General features: G+C 50.7%; 2 protein-coding genes and 1 long non-coding RNA gene across 4 annotated transcripts; 1 reads left to right on the plus strand and 2 right to left on the minus strand.

Annotated features, from left to right (window-relative positions):
* Positions 1-67: 67 nt before the first annotated feature.
* On the plus strand, positions 68-5,589 carry LOC128800532 (uncharacterized). Of its 2 annotated transcripts, XR_008435004.1 has the most exons (5): positions 68-249; positions 2,305-2,406; positions 4,496-4,594; positions 4,675-4,753; positions 4,909-5,589. It is a non-coding gene; the product is annotated as an uncharacterized LOC128800532 (long non-coding RNA). The 2 variants fall into 2 exon arrangements; XR_008435003.1 differs by lacking the exon at positions 4,909-5,589 and having other exon boundaries at positions 4,675-4,872.
* On the minus strand, positions 331-13,465 carry NCLN (nicalin). Its single transcript, XM_053965783.1, has 16 exons — positions 13,231-13,465; positions 9,905-10,095; positions 9,554-9,698; positions 8,843-8,937; positions 8,535-8,615; positions 8,281-8,384; positions 7,949-8,037; positions 7,663-7,802; positions 7,135-7,313; positions 6,832-6,919; positions 6,679-6,717; positions 6,414-6,577; positions 5,766-5,819; positions 5,596-5,674; positions 4,290-4,387; positions 331-2,964 (listed from the first exon to the last, which is right to left on the minus strand). Exons 1-15 carry the CDS (start codon positions 13,409-13,411, stop codon positions 4,328-4,330), a joined length of 1,689 nt encoding a protein of 562 aa, XP_053821758.1. The 5' UTR covers positions 13,412-13,465; the 3' UTR covers positions 331-2,964; positions 4,290-4,327.
* A 1,020-nt stretch (positions 13,466-14,485) lies between these two features.
* Positions 14,486-17,002, minus strand: S1PR4 (sphingosine-1-phosphate receptor 4). Its single transcript, XM_053965920.1, has one exon. It carries the CDS (start codon positions 16,602-16,604, stop codon positions 15,399-15,401), a length of 1,206 nt encoding a protein of 401 aa, XP_053821895.1. The 5' UTR covers positions 16,605-17,002; the 3' UTR covers positions 14,486-15,398.
* Between the last annotated feature and the right edge of the window lie 1,368 nt (positions 17,003-18,370).

Raw genomic sequence — 18,370 nt, forward strand, 5'->3', positions numbered from 1 at the left:
CGTGTCACTGCCCCATGTCACAGCCCTGTGTCACAGCCCCGTGTCACTGCCCCATGTCACAGCCCTGTGTCACAGCCCCGTGTCACAGCCCCATGTCACTGCCCCGTGTCACTGCCCCATGTCACAGCCCCGTGTCACAGCCCCGTGTCACAGCCCCGTGTCACCATGGGGACACTGCTCAGTCCCACACTGAGCCGCTGGTTCTGGAAGGGTTTCACAAGGAGAACCCCTGGGACACTCAGCATCAGGGTGAGTGCACATCCAGCTCTCCCCTTCTGCCACTCCACACCTCTGACCACGACTCTGACAAACTCATGCTCAGGGAACAGATCTCTTGCAATGCTTGTAATTGGAATAAATAGTTTAGTGTTCAAACAGGCATTGGGTAAGGACAGAGGCACAACAAACTCCATGAGCACGCAGTGCTGGCTGCTGAGGTAACCAGTTTTTCACAGTACCAAAGCTGTTTTGCATAGAATCTTTAATTGCTTCACATGAGCACATATCTTCAGAATAAACAGGAATTTGCTCACCTCAAGGTGCTGGAATCATGCTTGGAGTGTGTAAATGTTTTCTGTCATACTATTTTACTTTTGACTAGACAGGATGAAGCTTTTAAATACATAGATTTTCTCCCATTTTCTAGAGGTGTCTATTCCTCCAAATAATGCAAGGAGATTCCATTTTTGTGAGCAAATAGTTCTCTGACAAATCTATCCATCAAGCCTATTCACTTGGTTTATTTTCCAAGGGAAAAAGGGACAAACAAATAAAAAAAAAACAAAGTTAAAATACTTAAATATTATTACATTTACAATCCTAAAATATGTAAATCAACTGCAGTGAATTTTCTATTAGCTTTTAAATATTCACCTCAATATACATTTGTTCTTCAGGGCACACAAGAGATAAATAATTGAGTTAACATTGCTAGATAAATCAAATCATTTTCCTGAGCTGCAAATATTCCAGATTATAACCTTGGAGTTGCAATGCAGTAACTACAAATGGAAACTAAACAGATTAAAGTGAGCAAGCAGGAGTCCACAAGCAAGTACCCAGAGGCCCAATTTTCTGACATCCAGGAGCAGCCCCAGCATTTCAGATTGGTGAGTCAAGACCAAATGAAATGTAAAACCCAGCTTAAACACGGGGTGCAGGAGCAGCCTGGGATTTGGGCTTGGGCCATGAACAGTGTAAGAGCATGAGATTTAAAACAAATAAAACACCCTCAAAACCAAGCCCCACAGCAATTTTGGGTATAGCTGTGGTTTTGAATGTCTAAATAGATTGTAGTGGCTTTCAGCCACAGACAGTGGGAGATCTAATTCCATTCTGGCTTCCAGGATTTTTTTCTGCACTGAGTAGAAGAATGGAGTTCATATTGCACAGTATAACTTCTCTCCCAACAATAAACCAACCCCTCCCATTTGGGAGATGAACTACAATAATCCAAATTACTCCCAAACAATTCCCAGTAGTGCCCATGCAGGTGGAAGTGGACAGAAGGAATTAACAGCTTCAGTTAAACCCTGCTGGAAAACCATTTTTTTTTTGTGAGCTGCAGACTCTTGACAGCACCAGGACAACAGGTGAAGTCAGATAAATAGCAAAGAAAATGGATTTCTGGCTAGGAGTATCAACTGCTAGCCACTTGTGTGTATGTGGATATAATGCTTTCCATGCTCTTCCCTACAGGCCAGGCAAACTCCTCAAAAAAAAAAAAGAGGATAGGTAAAAGTAAGGGCAACAAGAATCAGCTATACAGAGCTCTTCTGCAACGTTATGGAGAACCTTTATTTTATCACAACACCTGCTGGATTTGTGCCTTTGTGTTGGTGACTGAATTGATCAGTTATGCTGCAGTGCAGATCAGCTCCAGGGGCTCTTTGCAAGCTTCTCTGTTGACTTACTCAAGGAAACAACAATGTGGGAACTAAGTTCAATCCCAGGATGGGCACTCTGCTCCAGCTATGAGGAAGTTGGAATTTGACTATCTCAGATTTGAGCACAGTTTCAGTGCACGTGCACTTTGATCAAAAGCAAAAACTTTTTTATCTGTTGTAAAAACTACTTTTTATGGCAGCTAGGGAGAGAGAGACAAAAGTATTACAGGACAAACTAACATTGTGTGGGAGAGAGCAATGCACCATCCCAACTGCCCCTCGGGTTTATGAGCTCTCCTCATTAATCTTATCCATCTTTTTTTTAGGCTGTTTCCACTGACTTCTGGCACTGCATCAGGAGTGTTAACAGCTCACTGCTGAGACCACACAGAGCTGAGGTGTTTTCTTTGTGCTACAGCCTCTGCAAACAGACTGGGTGGAAGTTTTTGACTCTGAACTTTGAGCTTCTCATCTGGAAGAGTGAAGGCTGACAGTTCCCACAGCAAGGAACAAGCTCCAGGTCTGTTCTGTTCGCTCTTGCCCACTACTGCCAAATTTTACACACATCAACTCAAGCTGCAGCAGCATTGCTAATATTATTTTTCTAGCAAAGTAATCATTAAGACTGGTGAAATAATCTACTAGACTGGAGGGAACACCACCTCCCTTAAGTGTAACATACCAGAAATGGATGCTGCAGCTGGAGGACTCAAATTACTCTCAGATATTCAGAGCCTACAGAGTTCTTCAGAGCCACTATACCATGCATGTTCTAAACCTACCCAGGGCAGGGCATGCAGCTCCCCAGGGCACAGCAGATGCAGTCTCTATGGGCAGAGCATAAAACCCAGTGGAAAACAATCAAGGCTTGCCTTTCAGCCACTCCAGCAACTTCTGAAGTCATTATAAATTCATTTGGCAGAGGAGTGCCATGAGCACTTCACGCATGCAGAGAGACACATTTCAAATGAGCACTCAAAAGATGAGGAAAAGGCAAATTTCCCAGTGTGGCTGATAGTTCTGGAGTGCTTGGCACCATGCTGGCACCATGGTGAGCCACTGACACCAGCAGGCTTTCCTGGAAAAGACAAAACCCTTTAAAGAAGAAGTTGCTACATATTGAAAGTAGCAGAAAGGAGACACATCATGGGATAAAGTACTCCAAGAAGGAGATTACAGTAAAATAAACAAAGGAGGATGGAAATCAGTGCTTTGGTGCCCATCCAAAGGACAGTGACTGGCCACAACAACCCCTTTTCTAACAAGCATGTGCACAGCAGGTGTGTGCAGACAGGAATCCACAGCTGGAATTTTCCTTGCATACACAGAAAAAATGTTCACCTCAATTCAAAAATTTCAGCCTCTGTGAGATATGCTGCTTTAATTACAAGCAGTAGCTTAAATTAAAAAAAAAAAGTGTCACTGTGGCATGTGAAGAGACCTCATGTACAGAAAAGGACTCAAAACTTGCTGGGTGGCAGGACAGTGCTCAGGGTTATCTTCTAGACCTACAACTAGCCTAGGGCTTGTAGTATTTCAATAAATTTTCCAGGTCTGAGCTGCTCTTGCTCTCGTTATCAACAGAACCAGCTTGTGTAAGTACATGGAACAGCACAGAACATGATCCTGCAGCTGCTGGATTATGGAACACCCCTCAAAAATCAAGCAAGAGTTTAGCACAGAGTGGTGGCAGCTGTGAACTGTTCAAAGACCAAAAACCTCCAGAGAAATCGAGCACACAGCAAAATGCATCCTCCAAAAGAGACAGGATAGAACCTGTCCCTGGCAAGATCCCTCATGCCAGAAACCCATCTTAATCTTTCCTCATCCTGGGAAGTCAAGATCACTCCCAGTGCACCTCCTAAGAGGGGGTGAGTTTGAACAAAATGCAAGAAGGTGCTTGCTGCAGACACTGCTTGCTCAGCACAACTCCCTACAGCCAGGCAGTGAACTGGAGGAAGAGGTGCCATAAGGAAACATGCTAATTGCATTCTATTTAATTTGCATGTGCACTTTTTGGTTTTTTTTTTTTCTTTTAAACAACTGCTCCAAGTCCTTGTTTGCTGGGCAAAGATACCACGTGAGGCTGTAGTTTCAGTTTCCAGGCTGTGTGACAGTGTCCATGAAGGTGCTGGACTTTGTGTGACACTCAGAGAAGCTGCCCAAAATCAGACTGCAGGAATTGCTGACGTCTCTCAGCCTCTCCCTCACCAAAATGCAAAGGAAAAATCAGACACGGTGCAAGTCAGGGGAAGAAAGTGAAGAAAAGCACTTCAAAGGTGCACGAGAGTTAAAATTTCATTTTCTTTATGCCTTCCTCCCCTCTATACAGTGGCAAAGAGGAGACAAAGGAAAAGGAACAGCAGGGTTCAGTGGAAGGCAGAAGGTTCCCAATGGGCTCACCGATGGCTCAGTGCTGCTGGGTGGGGGGACTTGGTGCTTCACTGCTGCTTGGTTTTAAGGGATAATCGCTGTATCATCTTGTAAAGGAGACCAAAGTGCTGGAAACAGAAGGGAAAAAAAGTAACCATGACAGTTCTAAACACACAGCTTAGCAGAAGGCTTAGAACAATACCAGTGTGTAAATGCAGTGCCTTGTTTGCATCAAGCACTCATCCTGAAGATGGAGTGGGACTTGATGGATGAGGAATTATGACAAGGAAGCCGAGTTATACAGAAAATGATGGCTTACAGAAGTGTTTGTGCAGGTCTGTATCACCTCATTGTGAAGATGTGTTAAAAGATTTTTTAAATTTTTATTTTTAATGCAATTCTGTTCCTTCTGAAGGCGAGGAGAAAGCTTCAGATTTCAATACATGCAGGTTCCTGGTCTCTATAGAAACACTGCTGCCAGCAGTTTCAGGAAGGTAAAAATGAACCAGGCAAACACAGAGATTCCCAGCAATTCACAATTCTTTAACTGGATCCTCTCTTTCAGCATTTCCCCAGTGACTTAGAAATTCACTTAATTCCTCTTTTGATTTTGCTGGGGTTGATTGTATTTTGATTTGATATTTGACAGATGTAACAAGATCCAGCCTTCAAGTAATTTCAAATTCAAGTAACAGAACTAATGAAGATTGCTAATAGAGACCAAAGGATGTTTTTCCTCTTGTTTTTATTCTTACACATTTTAAATGCTTGTAGTTTCCCTAAACAAATAATAGACACAAATAACACAAAGTGATCACAATTGAGAGTGACCTAAAAAGCTTCCCTTTCATTCATGTCCTTCATGAACCCAGGCAGGAACAAAGCCTTGCTCACACTGTCTTGGTTAACACTGACACAAAAACATTACATTTAATTTGGCTGGCCAAGGCATGGAGTATCACATTTCCAGAGGTATGGACACAGGATGTATTTCTGGTTCCATTGAAAAAAAGAAAGCAAAACTCTGAAGATGCATTTCTAAGCTGCATCCCAAGATCAGATATTTCCTAACAGTACAAGCTACAAACCTTTAAATTACCAAGGTAACTAAAATTTGTTGTAAAGTTTCAGTTTGGAGCCAAAATAGGTTAGAAAGTGAGTTATGCATGTCCTTGAATACAAGAAACAGCTCTTAAAAACCAGGTTTGCACTGGAATGGCAAGAGACTGCCTACAGCACAGATAAGTGACATTATTATTCCAGCTTTAGGGCTGGCACTGTGAATTCCTGTATCTAACTTGTTTTATAAGGAAAATAATACATCTGTGTCTCTTACCTGCACTGCAACATAGGCAACACCAAGGTAGGCTGCAATACAGACAGCCAGGAGCAGGTCAAAGATTGCTGGCTTGACCCTGGAATAAGGAAAAGTGCACATGAAATTGCTACAGCAGCTCCTGCCAAGGGGTGAGACAACAGCCCAGCATGCTCAAGGGAATTCCATACCTGTATGCATTCATCACCTGCTTCAGCTGGTCATAGAAAACAAACTCGGGGTCCCTGTGCAAAGGAGAAATTTTTCAGATTCTGCTGCACTTCTTGACCCTGCAGTCAGGACAGCCCAGAGCTGTTCCCAAGTTCACCCAACCAGGCAAGCATGACCACCTCCCACACTGGTTTTGAGCTGATTTTAGTCATCAGGACTTTCTTTTCCTACTATCAGAAGGCCAAGGACACAACTCAGAACTCATGCTGGTGTTCAGCTGTCTCCAAAGAGGCTGAACATGAAAGATTCCTCCCTCTGTTCACTAAAACAGCTTCAGCCCAAGCAGGTTCAACAGGATGGAAGCTGCCTTTTTTTAATTAACCAAAACTTAGTCTTCTCCTGCTCTCAGAGTGGGAACAGTGGAACCAAAACAGTTTAAAACAAGCTTTCCAGACAGAGGGAGCTGCTGGGCCTTGTTCCTGTGCTGTGAGGAATCATGAGCAGCTTTCTCTGGGAGAACACCAAGCATGAGCCAAAACTGATGGGAGAGCAGAAAAGAACAAAGCTGCATGTCAAGAAACCAGGAAAGCTGCAGCTATGAGACAAAATTCTGTCCAGGAGGAGGCCAGTTTGCATGCCCTGTCTGGTTCTTTCATGTCTTTTCTTACCGTTTGTCTGCCTTCACATGATGCTGCTTGACATCCTTCAGGTAGCGTCCCATATAATATTCTAAGGTGTTGAGGAAGGTGCTGTCTTTATCAATCAGCTGGGCAGCCCTGGGCTGACTGCTCAGCCAGTCCATCACTGACTCCAGTTGCTCCTGCTGGATTTGCTACAGAAAAATACCACCAGAGAAAGGGAGTCAACCACACACCAGAGCTCTCTCCCAGACTCTAGGTTCCAGAGGTTACAAAAATAATGCACTGTTCTTACCATCTGATCTGTGAAGATCTGCATATCTGCAGGTGCTCCCTGCAAGGGAAAATGGAAAAAAAAAAAAACAAAACAAAAAAAAAAAACAGGTTATTTTTGAGCTTGGCTGGGCAGGACAGGTCTGGCCAGCACTGCACGGTGGGCATCTCTTACCTTTTCTGTTAGATTGTAGATGACCCTTGTCAAAGCCTCAGCAATGATCTGAGTATTCCTGGTCAGTGCTTTAGTGTCTATTCGTGCCCTAAAGCAAAAGAGGGGATCATGGACTTGCCAATGGCAGCAGCTTCCTCCAGAAACAACCCTTTTTCACTGAGCCTGAATCCAGGAATCCAGAGCCCAACTCCCAACGTTTGTCACCTGTGCCCTGACCATCAGAACAACACAAGCACTTGTGAGGCCAGTGTGGGTTTCTGGGCTGGATTTGAAGGCCAGCCCTGCCTGCCCAGGGCCCCTCACCTCCTGTCCATGATGCTGTTGCGCAGGCTGTCCCGGTGGCTCTCCAGGTGCGAGATGGTGAATGCCGGCAAGCGCCGGATGGCGAACCGCTCGTGCTCCCACGCCAGCATGTCCTCTGCCAGGTTGATCTTCTTGTGCACCATGGAAAACTTCACCTCTGGGAACTGGCTGGCAACAACCTGTGGACAAGGGCAAGTCATTCAGGGGTGCTGCCCGCTGCAGAGTCCCACCCTGCACTGCCCTGTCTGCCTACACCCACTTCTGTGTGTTCCACAACACAAGGTGCGGTTATTGACATTATTAAAGCTGGATTTTCAGGTCAAAAAGAGCTATTTTAATGTCTGTACAGGGTAGCATTTGCAGATCTAGTCTGCTTCACTTGGGACTGTGGCATGAGGATTTCTCTGTGATTCTAAACAATACATGAATTATTTCAATAGCACACCCTTTCTTCACGTCTTCCTTCCTCTCATGGAGAGCTGTATAATAAGTCCCAAGTTCCCATGAACCTAAAATGCTTTTCCTTACCATCTCCAGTTCTCTCAGAAATGCATGCTGCAAGGTGCCCTCCTTGGGAGGCTTTGAGACATGAAGATGAAGGCTATTGCCTCTGCCCAGAGTGTCGAGGCAGAGAACAAATGCAACATTGTCCTGCAGCAGGCTGGAATCTGGAACAGAAAAATCCAAACCTTTATTGCTATGTCTTGTGCTGGGCTTTCCACCCCCCTAAAAAAGCAAGGCTCACACAAGAAGATTCTCACAGGAGAGCTGGCAATTAATTATAGACATTTAACACAACCAGCCCCTTACTCACCAGTGTGGTCCAAATTATCCTCCAGCCACCGCTTAGTTCCTTGATAATTAAACTTGCCACCTCCAGATGCAAAGAACAGCAAGTTATACCTGCACATCAAAGAAGCCAGAATTCCTGCACTCAGCCTTGGAGCTGTGGTGAAATCACAACCACCTGCACCTGACATCCAAGGCAAACTGTCCATTAACACTTCCCACATGCCACATACTCGGGTAATGGCAGGACAAATTGAAAGTGGGCAGCTCCCAGTGCTTGAGGATGGAATCTGCTTCCCACATCATCCCCTCCATGTCAGCTACACACATCTAACCCCAAACAGAGCAGTTCCTCACCCAGCATGGGTCCTTCTGTAGGTGTAGAGCCGAGAGAAGAGCCTGGCCAGTTCCAGCAGCACTGAGATTCCACTGCCATTGGAGTCAGCCCCATGGGACAGCCACTGCAGGATGAGGTGGGACAGACACAAGGTGACAAACCTACAGTGACTCTCAGCTACCAGAACAGCTGCAGGACAGCACAGCACCGTGCTCCCCTTGTAACAGAGGGAAAAAGGACAGGAACAGAGAGCTGCAGGAAAAAGAATACTCACTGGAGCCACTCCAAAGGAATCATAGTGGGCAACTATCACAACAGTGGGCAGGTCTTCTCCACCCAGCCCTGTCAGCCTTCCCTGAAGAGGAAAGAGAGCAGTGTCACTCCCCATCACCTCTTGTGTGCCTGTACAAGGACAGCCTGACTTCTACATTCCTGCTGAGTCTGCTGTGGCCTCAGTTGTGAGGACTTCAGATAGCTGGCTGAGACTCCCCTGACTTGCCCTGTCAGACCAAATGTCTGATAAAGTCCCAATAAAAGAAGTCACCTCATCAATGTTGCCAGTTTGAGTCCATACCAACTCACCTCCACACTGGGGATGAGCCAGTCATTGATAGCTTTGCTTTGAGCCCCACTGGTCACCATCTGGAAGCCATTGGCAGTTGCTGTGTGCAGCAGAACTGAAACAAAAACACCAAAAAAAAAGCCCCACAATGTACACCTGGGGAAGTTTCATCCCTTCCTTTCTCCTGCTGAGCTTTGGAGAGATCAGCTTTAAACCACTTAAGCCCTCTCACTTCTCACTGGTGTTTATGCAATGACATAGAATCTTGTTGCTTCTTCATTCTGTCCTAAAATCCCAGTATTTTAGCTGGTCAAAAACTTTTCCCCAGCAGTACTAAAATTAGCCATAAGCAGCAGGTCAATAAGACAGTCATATTATTTACATGGAAGCATCAAGCTGACTTGTGGGCAGACAAAAAGCTTCAGCTTCTACCAACACACCATCATCACTTAACATTTTCAATGTTAATTTAATCTAGTTTTGATTTCTACCTTACTTGAAACAGTGTGAAGCTGAGAACTTCCTGCAACTGTATGTCCAAATATAGTCAAGGAATGCTTTCCTATACTGTGCTTTTCTTTCACTGAATCTCTAAACACTTTGACAAAGACAGAATAAACACAAAGGTGACAGAACACTTGTTCGTGGTGCAGATGACACAGCAGACTCCTCCCAGAAGTGGGAACAGGCCTGTCTTCCTCAGAACTTTTTTCCTCCTTGTTAGAACTCACCTTCTGCAGCTGAGGCAGAGCCCTGTGATGCAGAAGCAGCCCGTGTTTGTTCATAGATAGATAGCAGCTCCTCATCTTCCACTGCAAAGTAGACTGGCACAATGGTTTCCATAGCAAGCATTTCTGGCTCTATCTCCATGAATTGCTGAAGATTTAAGTGAGACACAAACTTAGCATCTGCTAAACACGAGAGGTGTCAAGAAAAAAAATCAACAACCAAAGCAGAGAGAGAAGTTTTAAAATTAGAATACGATTTGTTGTGCGTTACAACAGAATCTTCCAGCCCTGCAGCAACCAAGCTTTTCTCCAATACACCTCCCACGGGAAGGGAAAGAAAACTTTTTTGTCTACCCTCACGACATCCTGGGGGACAGAGGAGATGGATCGTGGCAGGATGATCACCACAGCCCCGGCTGACTGGCGCAGAGCTTTCTGGTACTGCTCGTAGGAGAAGTCCACCAGCCTCATCATGACACAGCGGCGGCTCAGCACGTCCGCTTCCACGGTGCGCGCCTCCGTGTTCAGCACGGCGCTCCTGGTGCCTGCCAGCAGGGAAAGCAAGAGGGCTGGTGAGGCACTGCACCCTATTCCCCTTGTTCCAGCCTGCCTCCTGCTCAGAACACCCCTGGGGACAGTCTGATGGGCTGCAGAGAGGCCAGAAGCTGCAGAAAGCCAAGTTCACATCTTTGTCCTCGTCCGAGAAGGAGCAGAGGTCTGTGGGTTTTCCTGTGCAGCCACATCCTGCCAGACCCCCCTTGTTCCACACCCCACAGCCTCACCTTCCAGCCTAAATCCTGCCAGACCCTCCTTGTTCCACACCCCACAGCCTCACCTTCCAGCCTAAATCCTGCCAGACCCCCCTTGTTCCACACCCCACAGCCTCACCTTCCAGCCTAAATCCAGACCCCCCTTGTTCCACACCCCACAGCCTCACCTTCCAGCCTAAATCCTGCCAGACCCCCCTTGTTCCACACCCCACAGCCTCACCTTTCAGCCTAAATCCAGACCCTCCTTGTTCCACACCCCACAGCCTCACCTTCCAGCCTAAATCCAGACCCCCCTTGTTCCACACCCCACAGCCTCACCTTCCAGCCTTCCTCCTCAACACAACACTCAGGCTACCTGTCTGCTCACCTGCACCTAATTACCAACACACCTGGACACAGCCCTGGCCTCTCCAGAGCCTCTCCCAGCTGGAGGATCAAGCTGTGCAGAAGCTCCTGATGAAAGGACACCAGACTGCCCCATGTCACCCCCAAGGCTGCTCCCACTCAGCCCCAAGGAAGGTTCTGTAGCTGGCAGAGTTCCAGAGCAGCAGGCTGCTCCCGAGGGCTCACCCTCTCCTTCTCTCAGTTCCAGCAGATCAAATCCCCCACGTGGAAATGCAATCCCCTGGGAGCACAGCAGGCTTGCCAGAAGCTCCTGGCAAGGGAGGGTCAAAAGGACATCTTGTGCAAATAGAGAGGGTCAAATGCACCTTACAATTTATAATTCAATTTCTTCAATTGAATTTATAATTCAATTTCTTCTACAATTTATAATTCAATTCACTCTGGCACCTCCACTGGAGAGCTCATCGTTCTGGGTCCCCACACAGGGACAGACAAGGTGGGCTCTGTCAAACAGGAGCATTGCTAAGAACTAGATTTAAACCTGGCTTAGCTTAACTCTAACATTCGTTTGGTCTTGTCAAAGGTCGCAGAAACACCTAAACAAGAAAAATCTGCATTTCCTAAACTGAGCATTTCCCCTGCACAGTATCAGCGAGGGCCACACACCCAGAAACAGAGGCCAGGCACAATGTGAATTTTCCCCACAGATCTCTGACACTAAAGAAACAAACATTAACAGCACCCCCACTCCAACCAGAGAAAAACAATTCAAAATGAGGATAATCCCCCCACCACTTCCAGAGGAATGATGTGCACACACAGCAATGTGTGCACCTGAAGTTCTGCTCTCTCTGACATCTAAGCAGAGCAGACACAACAGTATTTTCCTGACAGGTTGATTTTCTGTAGTTTCTCTACAGAGAGCTGGTTAATAATCACTCATTTACAAACTAAAGAATTCTCATTCTATTAGTATTAGAAGAAGTCCAAGGTTGTTCTTAAATTGCTCTATAAGTGATGTTGAAAAAAAATCTTCCCTCTGCAAGAAGAGGCTGAGCAGCAACATGTTACTTGGTATTTTTGGAAAATATGAGAATCTGGAACCACAAATCAGTTCAGTTGGTCAGAGCATGGTGCTAATAACACCAAGGTTATGGGTTTGGTCATTCCCTTTGAGGGTTGGACTCGGTGCTTCTTGTGGGTCCCTTCCAACTCAGGCTGCTCTGAAATACAGCTTTTATCCTGAAGGACATCTCAGAACACACAAGGAACAGGAACAGCAGCTACCCAAAGGGAGCAGGAAGGAACAAAGGAGACACACAGCCCACCGAGCTAAAAGGCTCCAGGAAAAGAAACAGCAGAAAAAGTTAATTGGAAGCATCTTAAAAAAACAACACCTGGCTTTTCAGGAGGTCACAAAATTGTGAGCACTTGGGTAGAGGGGACACTCGGGCAAGCAAAGTCAAAGCCAGCTGAATCACATCCCTGCTCAGCCTGTCAACAAAGAGCTGCCAAGGAAGGGAGGGAGGAAAGACAGAGAGTCCTACCCCCATGCAGGGCCTGCCTGGGAGCTTCTGAGGCTGTCAGCAAGAGAGCCCTCAAGATGTGGACACGTTCTGAGTAACTGTGATGGAAGAACACAGAAATAATTTCATTTACTTAGAAGCCAGCAGAAGCCTGAAGTGTTTAAGTACACGGGCACAGCTTCATTTCATAACTTATACATTTGAACGTATTAAGATCTGAAAGAATGAGAGCTGGTGTCTCACGGACAGCACAAATTAAACGTGAGGCTGTTCATTGTTAACTCTGCAGGAAGAGTCACTCACAGACACAGCACATGCCCTGGCCTGGAATAAAATCTCTACAGAAGACCCAGAAACAAGCCTTGATTCTGGGTTTGTGGGCACACAGGGGAGGAGGCTGAGGGCTGCAGCACCTCAAGGACTCGCAGAACAGGGTGTGTCTCTGACCCAGAGAAAGGTGTTGCACAATCAGCAGGCTGCAAAGTGAGAGAACAGAGGAAGTAAAGGTCAGCTGTAACACAGGGGGAGGACAGGCTCTGAAATGGAGCCACTGGAGCAACACAGAGCTGAGGATGAAGAGGATGAAGAGCGAAGAGGAATCAATAAAGGAGTCAAAGGCAAAAGGACAAAAGTGAGCTCACAACCGAGTTTACCAGAATGCAGGAGGGAGGCAGCTGGACCCCCAAAACCCAGAGCCCTCAGCCCACAGACAGGGGTCCTTGGCTACCTCTAGGTCACCACGGCGGAGCTCCCAGCCCCTCTCCTGCCCGTGCTGAGCCTGGGCAGTCAAACCCAGCCGAGGGGGCCCTCCTGCGGCCTCCTGCTAGCCTGGGCCTGGCCCCGGGCCCGGCTGCCGCCGCCTCCCAGAGCCCCCCGAGCCCACCCGCGGCCTCCCCCAGGCCGGGCCGCCCTCCATGGCGGCTTCACGGCCTACCCTGGGCTCCTCCCCGGGCTCGGGGCTCCCTTCCCACGGCCCCACCACCCCTGACGGAGCCGCTGCCGGCAGGACCGAGCCCGGCCGGGCCGTGCCGTTCCTCACCGTAGGGCTGCCCGCCCAGCTCATACTGCTGCATGCGGTAGACCGTGAACTCGTGCGCCGCCTCGGCGGCGGGCGGCGGCCCCAGGAGCAGGAGCACGGCGGGCACGAAGAGCAGGACGCTGAGCGGGAGGCACGAGGCCTTGAGCACCGACTCCAGCACCTCGCCCGCCTCCTCCAGCATCGCCGCGGCCCCGGCCCGCACTGCGGCCTGCTCGGCACGCACGGCGCGCCCCGCGCGGCACGCCGGGACCCGTAGTTCGCTCGCCGCCGCGAGGGGCGCTGGGAATTGTAGTCGCGGCAGCCCGTGCTGGCCGCGGTACCGCCCCGGCTTGGCCTGCAGGGGGCGCCCCCCAGCGGATGGGATAATGGGATAATGGAATGGGATGGGATGGGATGATGGGATAATGGGATGGGATGGGATGGGACAATGGGATGGGATGGGACAGGATCCATGAGATGGGATCCATGGGATGGGATAATGGGACGGGATAATGGGATGGGATGGGATGAGATGGGACAGGATCCATGAGATGGGATCCATGGGATGGGATGGCATCCATAGGATGGGATCCATGGGATAGGATGATGGGATGGGATCCATGGGATGGAATCCATGGGATGGGATGGGATGATGGGATGGGATGGGATGGGATGGGATGGATGGGATGATGGGATGGGATCCATGGGATGGGATGGGATGGGATGGGATGGGATGGGATGGGATGGGATGGGATGGGATGGGATGGGACAGGATCCATAGGATGGGATCCATGGGATAGGATGATGGGATGGTATCCGCGGGATGGGATGGGATGCTGGGATGGGATGGGATGGGATGGGACAGGATCCATGGGATGGGATCCACGGGATGGGATGGGATGATGGGATGGGATGGGATGGGATGGGATGGGATGGGATGGGATGGGACAGGATCCATGGGATGGTATCCGCGGGATGGGATGGGATGATGGGATGGGATGGGATGGGATGGGATGGGACAGGATCCATGAGATGGGATCCACGGGATGGGATAGGATGATGGGATGGGATCCATGGGATGGAATCCATGGGATGGGATGGGATGGGATGGGATGGGATGGGATGGGACAGGATCCATAGGATGGGATCCATGGGATAGGATGATGGGATGGTATCCGCGGGATGGGATGGGATGATGGGATGGGTTGGGATGAACTGGACCAGGCAGGAGGCTCCTGCTGCCCCCTGAGCAGGGTGATCCCCCTGTCCCGAGAACAGGAGGCAGCTCCGGCTGTCCCCAGACTACAAAAACATCCCCCAGGCAGTACCTGGCCTCCAGAGGGAAAAAATCGAAGCAAATCAGCCTAAAGCTTTCTGATCACCTTGATTTATTGCAAAACAAATGGGCTGCACGCTCAGCTCCTGCAGAGGGGCTGGGCCAGCAGGATTTATGTGAGTCCCCAGTGCTTTGGTGCCCTTCTGGCACGGTGAGAGGAGGCATTCGGGTGCTGCTCCGATTATTCCCTACATGGGAGAACAGAAGAGCAGGGATCTGAGGCACAAGCTGGCCGTGTCTTCAGGCCCAGGATGGCACCAGGCTCCCCAGTCTCTCTGGGCACCTCCTTCTGCCCGTGCTAGCGCCAGCACTGTCACTGCAGCTCTGAGCACGGTCACAGCATTTGTCCTGGCCCCGTGTCCTCTGCACCCCGGGGAGGGTCTGGGCTGTGCCTGCAGCCCTCTGCCATCCTCAGGCTGGGCAGGACATCAAGCTTGCATTCCTTCCCAGTGGCTGTGCTCATCACAGAAGGACCAAAAGTATTCCAAAGGCTTGGAAGGGCCGCCTGGCTGGGGAAATCCACCCTATTTGCCAGTGTGCCCTGGGGCAAAACACCCTCAGGCGGGCAGCTGCAGCACCTCTGCACACCCAAAGCTCACACACAGAACCTGAGCACTGCAGCTGTCCCAGCAGAGCACCAAACCCAAAATGTGCCTGCGTCCTTCACTCCCAGCCTAGGAGCAGCTCCTGTCCCTGTGCTGCACCCTCGCCGAGGCACCATCCCGCTCTGACGGGACTGCAGAGCCCGGCCCAGTTCACAACTGCTCAGCCGTGCCACAGTGCTGCCAGGCCAGGACCAGCACCATGAGGTCCTGGGGGGCTGCCTGGCACCTCTCGCTCTCCCCGTGGCCCCTCACAGACTGGGCAGGTTGCTCATCATGCTGGAGTTGCTGGAGAGAGGCGCCCTGGGCCGAGCGTTCCGCGCCACGGAGCTGCGGAAGCTGTCGCGGCAGCGCAGGGAGCTCTCCGTGGAGGAGCCAGAGTTGATGTCCGAGATGACCACGCAGCTGCCAGGCCCGCAGAGCCCGGCCCTGACACAGCAGCAGCACAGCAGGCTCCCCACAGCACGGCGAACCTCCACGCTCCGCAGGGAATAAATGACGGGATTGACGCCCGAGTTGAGCAGCGCCAGAGCCAGGGTCCAGTCCAGGCTGTGCAGGTGGCTGCAGGCCCCGGTGTCACAGAACACGTCAAAGAGCAGCAGGACAAAGAGGGGGCTCCAGCAGAGGATGAAGGCCCCCAGGATCATCAGCACCGTCTTCAGCAAGCGCAGGGAGCGCCTGCGGCCGTGCCGGGAGCTGCTTTGCTTGGAGCTGGCCTGCACCAGATGGAAGATGGAGATGTAGAGGCCGACGATGCCCAGGAGGATGATGCTGAACATAACCACGGAGAAGAGGATGTAGTTCTTGGAGTAGAGAGGCAGGAGCACGGAGCAGGCCCGGAAGTCACAGAGGCAGTTCCAGCCCAGCAGCGGGAGCAGCCCGATGACCAGGGCCAGCAGCCAGCAGGCCACGATGAGGCCGCGCAGGCGCAGGGTCTTGCTGGCCTCGTTCTCTGCGATGGGCCTCACCATGGCACTGTAGCGCTCCACGGCCGTCACCAGCAGGCTGAAGGTGGAGGCGGCCAAGGCGACGAAGAGGATGCCCTCCCGCAGGAACCAGAGCTGCGGGGACAGCTGGAAGGTCTTGCTGCCCGAGAGGAGGAGGTTGCAGAGGTAGGCGATGCCCGCCAGCAGGTCGCTGAGGGTGATGCTGGCGATGCAGGAGTAGACCCAGCGCCGGCCCCGCAGGCAGCGCAGCACGGCCAGCAGCACCAGCAGGTTCTCCAGGATGATGAGGCAGCTGATGACGACGAAGGCCGTGCGGACCAGCCCCATGCCCTCGTCGCCGGAGTGCCGGTTGGTGAGCTTGCCTGAGAAGTTGTAGTGCTGCAGGATGATGTTCACGTTCCTCGTGGCCACCAGCTGCAGGCAGGAGGCTTTAGTGCCGGGCAGCTGAGTAGAGTCCAGGGGAAGGAGGAGGGAGCGATTCACCAGCCAGCTCAGCACTGGAGCAGCCATCTTCTGAGCCTGGGTCAGCACTCAGGGGATGCTCAGTGGAGGAAGGGATCAGTGGGGCTTGGGGCAGAGCAGATCCTCTGCTTGAGGGCTGGAGCAGCTGTGAGGCTGAAGCCAGCCCTGCTCAGTGGAGGTGAGAGTCAGAGCCCTGTCTGCCAGCCCTGCAACGCTGAAAGAGCGAGGGGAGAGGAGGGTGAGGTGTTTTGTAAGTCCACCCATGAGCATGGGCTTCCTGTTGTTTAATAAAGTTTCCTGTTGTGACTGACAGTATTGACATCTCTTCTAACAGCTCTCGTCATTTCTGGTAAGGGTCTGGTTACTCTCGGCTTTGCTGTGGTTGTGAAGGTGTGACATGCATGAAGAAACGTGCCAGGGCCCTCTCCGGGTTGGAGCAGGCTGTGCCAAACGGGGCAACACCTTGATGGGTGGGGCCCGGGGGGCTGAACAGATCCAAGTGCTGGTAAGAGCACCCAGACAGCTTGAGACACAAAGTGCTTTGCCTGCTGTGCTACTCAGCCCATCCCTGAGCCTGGCAGAGAGCCACTGCCCCTTCCTCAGCTGCCCTGTGCACCTCCCATGCTCAGATCATCCCTGCTCCTTCTTCAGGGGGAAGATCCACGCTGTCACTCCACGGGCCCAGCTCCTGCCACTCTCTCAGGACACATCCAGACACATCCATCCCTGTCTGTGCAGCAGCTCCTGGCACCTGTGGGGCTGCAGCTGAGCCTCAGCCCCTCCACTCCAAAGGAAACCAGCTGCTCCAAGCTGAGCACGTGCCCTGACACTCATCTATATCTTCAACTCACCAAGCCCCTGTTAGAGATGGGTCAGGATCTTCCCACAGGCAGGGAAGGAGGCAAAGAGCTGCTGCTTCTCACCTTTGAGGAGGCACAAGGTGCTGAGACCAGAACCAAGGAACGAGAGTGTGGCTGCAATGTTAATTTCCAGCACTGGCCTAATTCCTTATGTTTGCAAAACTCAACAGGAGAGCCTTGGAACATGCTATTCCCAGCTGTGGCCGGGAATTTGCCTTAGCACTCACCTGTCATGGCTTGTGGGAGGCTCTTGCTGCCCGAGAGAGGTTCAGCAGTGCTCTCCAGCTCTTTGTCTGAGGCCCACCATGGTGCAGGTAGTGGGGACAGCTCCTTGTGCAAAATAAGTGAGGCTTCTACCTACCAAAGTGAAAAAAGGGGAAGTTACAACATCAACCACATTTCTGTGCAGGGTGGACCCCACCCAAATCAGCTGCAGAGTGGCAGAGATAAAAGAAAAGCAGAGCACCTTTTAACTGAGGATCTCAGCAGAAGCTGTGCCCTGCTGTACCTGTGCTCTCACTCCAGACTGGCAGGAAGCCATGGAGATGTCCCCAGGCTGAGAGCAAAGAGCACTGAGCTCTTCCCCCTGCAGGGAGCTGTCCAGGGAGCCCATCCATCCCTGGAGGGATTGATCCCAGCCTGGATGGCAGCACGGACAAGTGGAAAATGCAAAGGAGGCTCCTGCAGGAATCCACGTGCAAGCAGGAATGGTTCTCACTGAAAGCTGAGGGCTCCATCCTGCACCTTCACCCTTTCAGCTGAGGTTTTGGCCTTTTCTATCAGCAGTGTGGAAAGAAACTCACACTGATAAGGTCAGCAGATGACCCCGAGATTGGAGGAGCGGAAATCAGCAGCAAGGCTGGGCCACGAGTGCAGGGCTGCACGTCCAGCACCAAGAGCTCGCTCCCAAACCCCCTGGGCTGATGGCCACGGATCACTGGAATCCAAAGGCCC

This window comes from Vidua chalybeata, chromosome 27, assembly GCF_026979565.1.
Source record: "Vidua chalybeata isolate OUT-0048 chromosome 27, bVidCha1 merged haplotype, whole genome shotgun sequence".
NCBI lineage: Eukaryota > Metazoa > Chordata > Aves > Passeriformes > Viduidae > Vidua > Vidua chalybeata.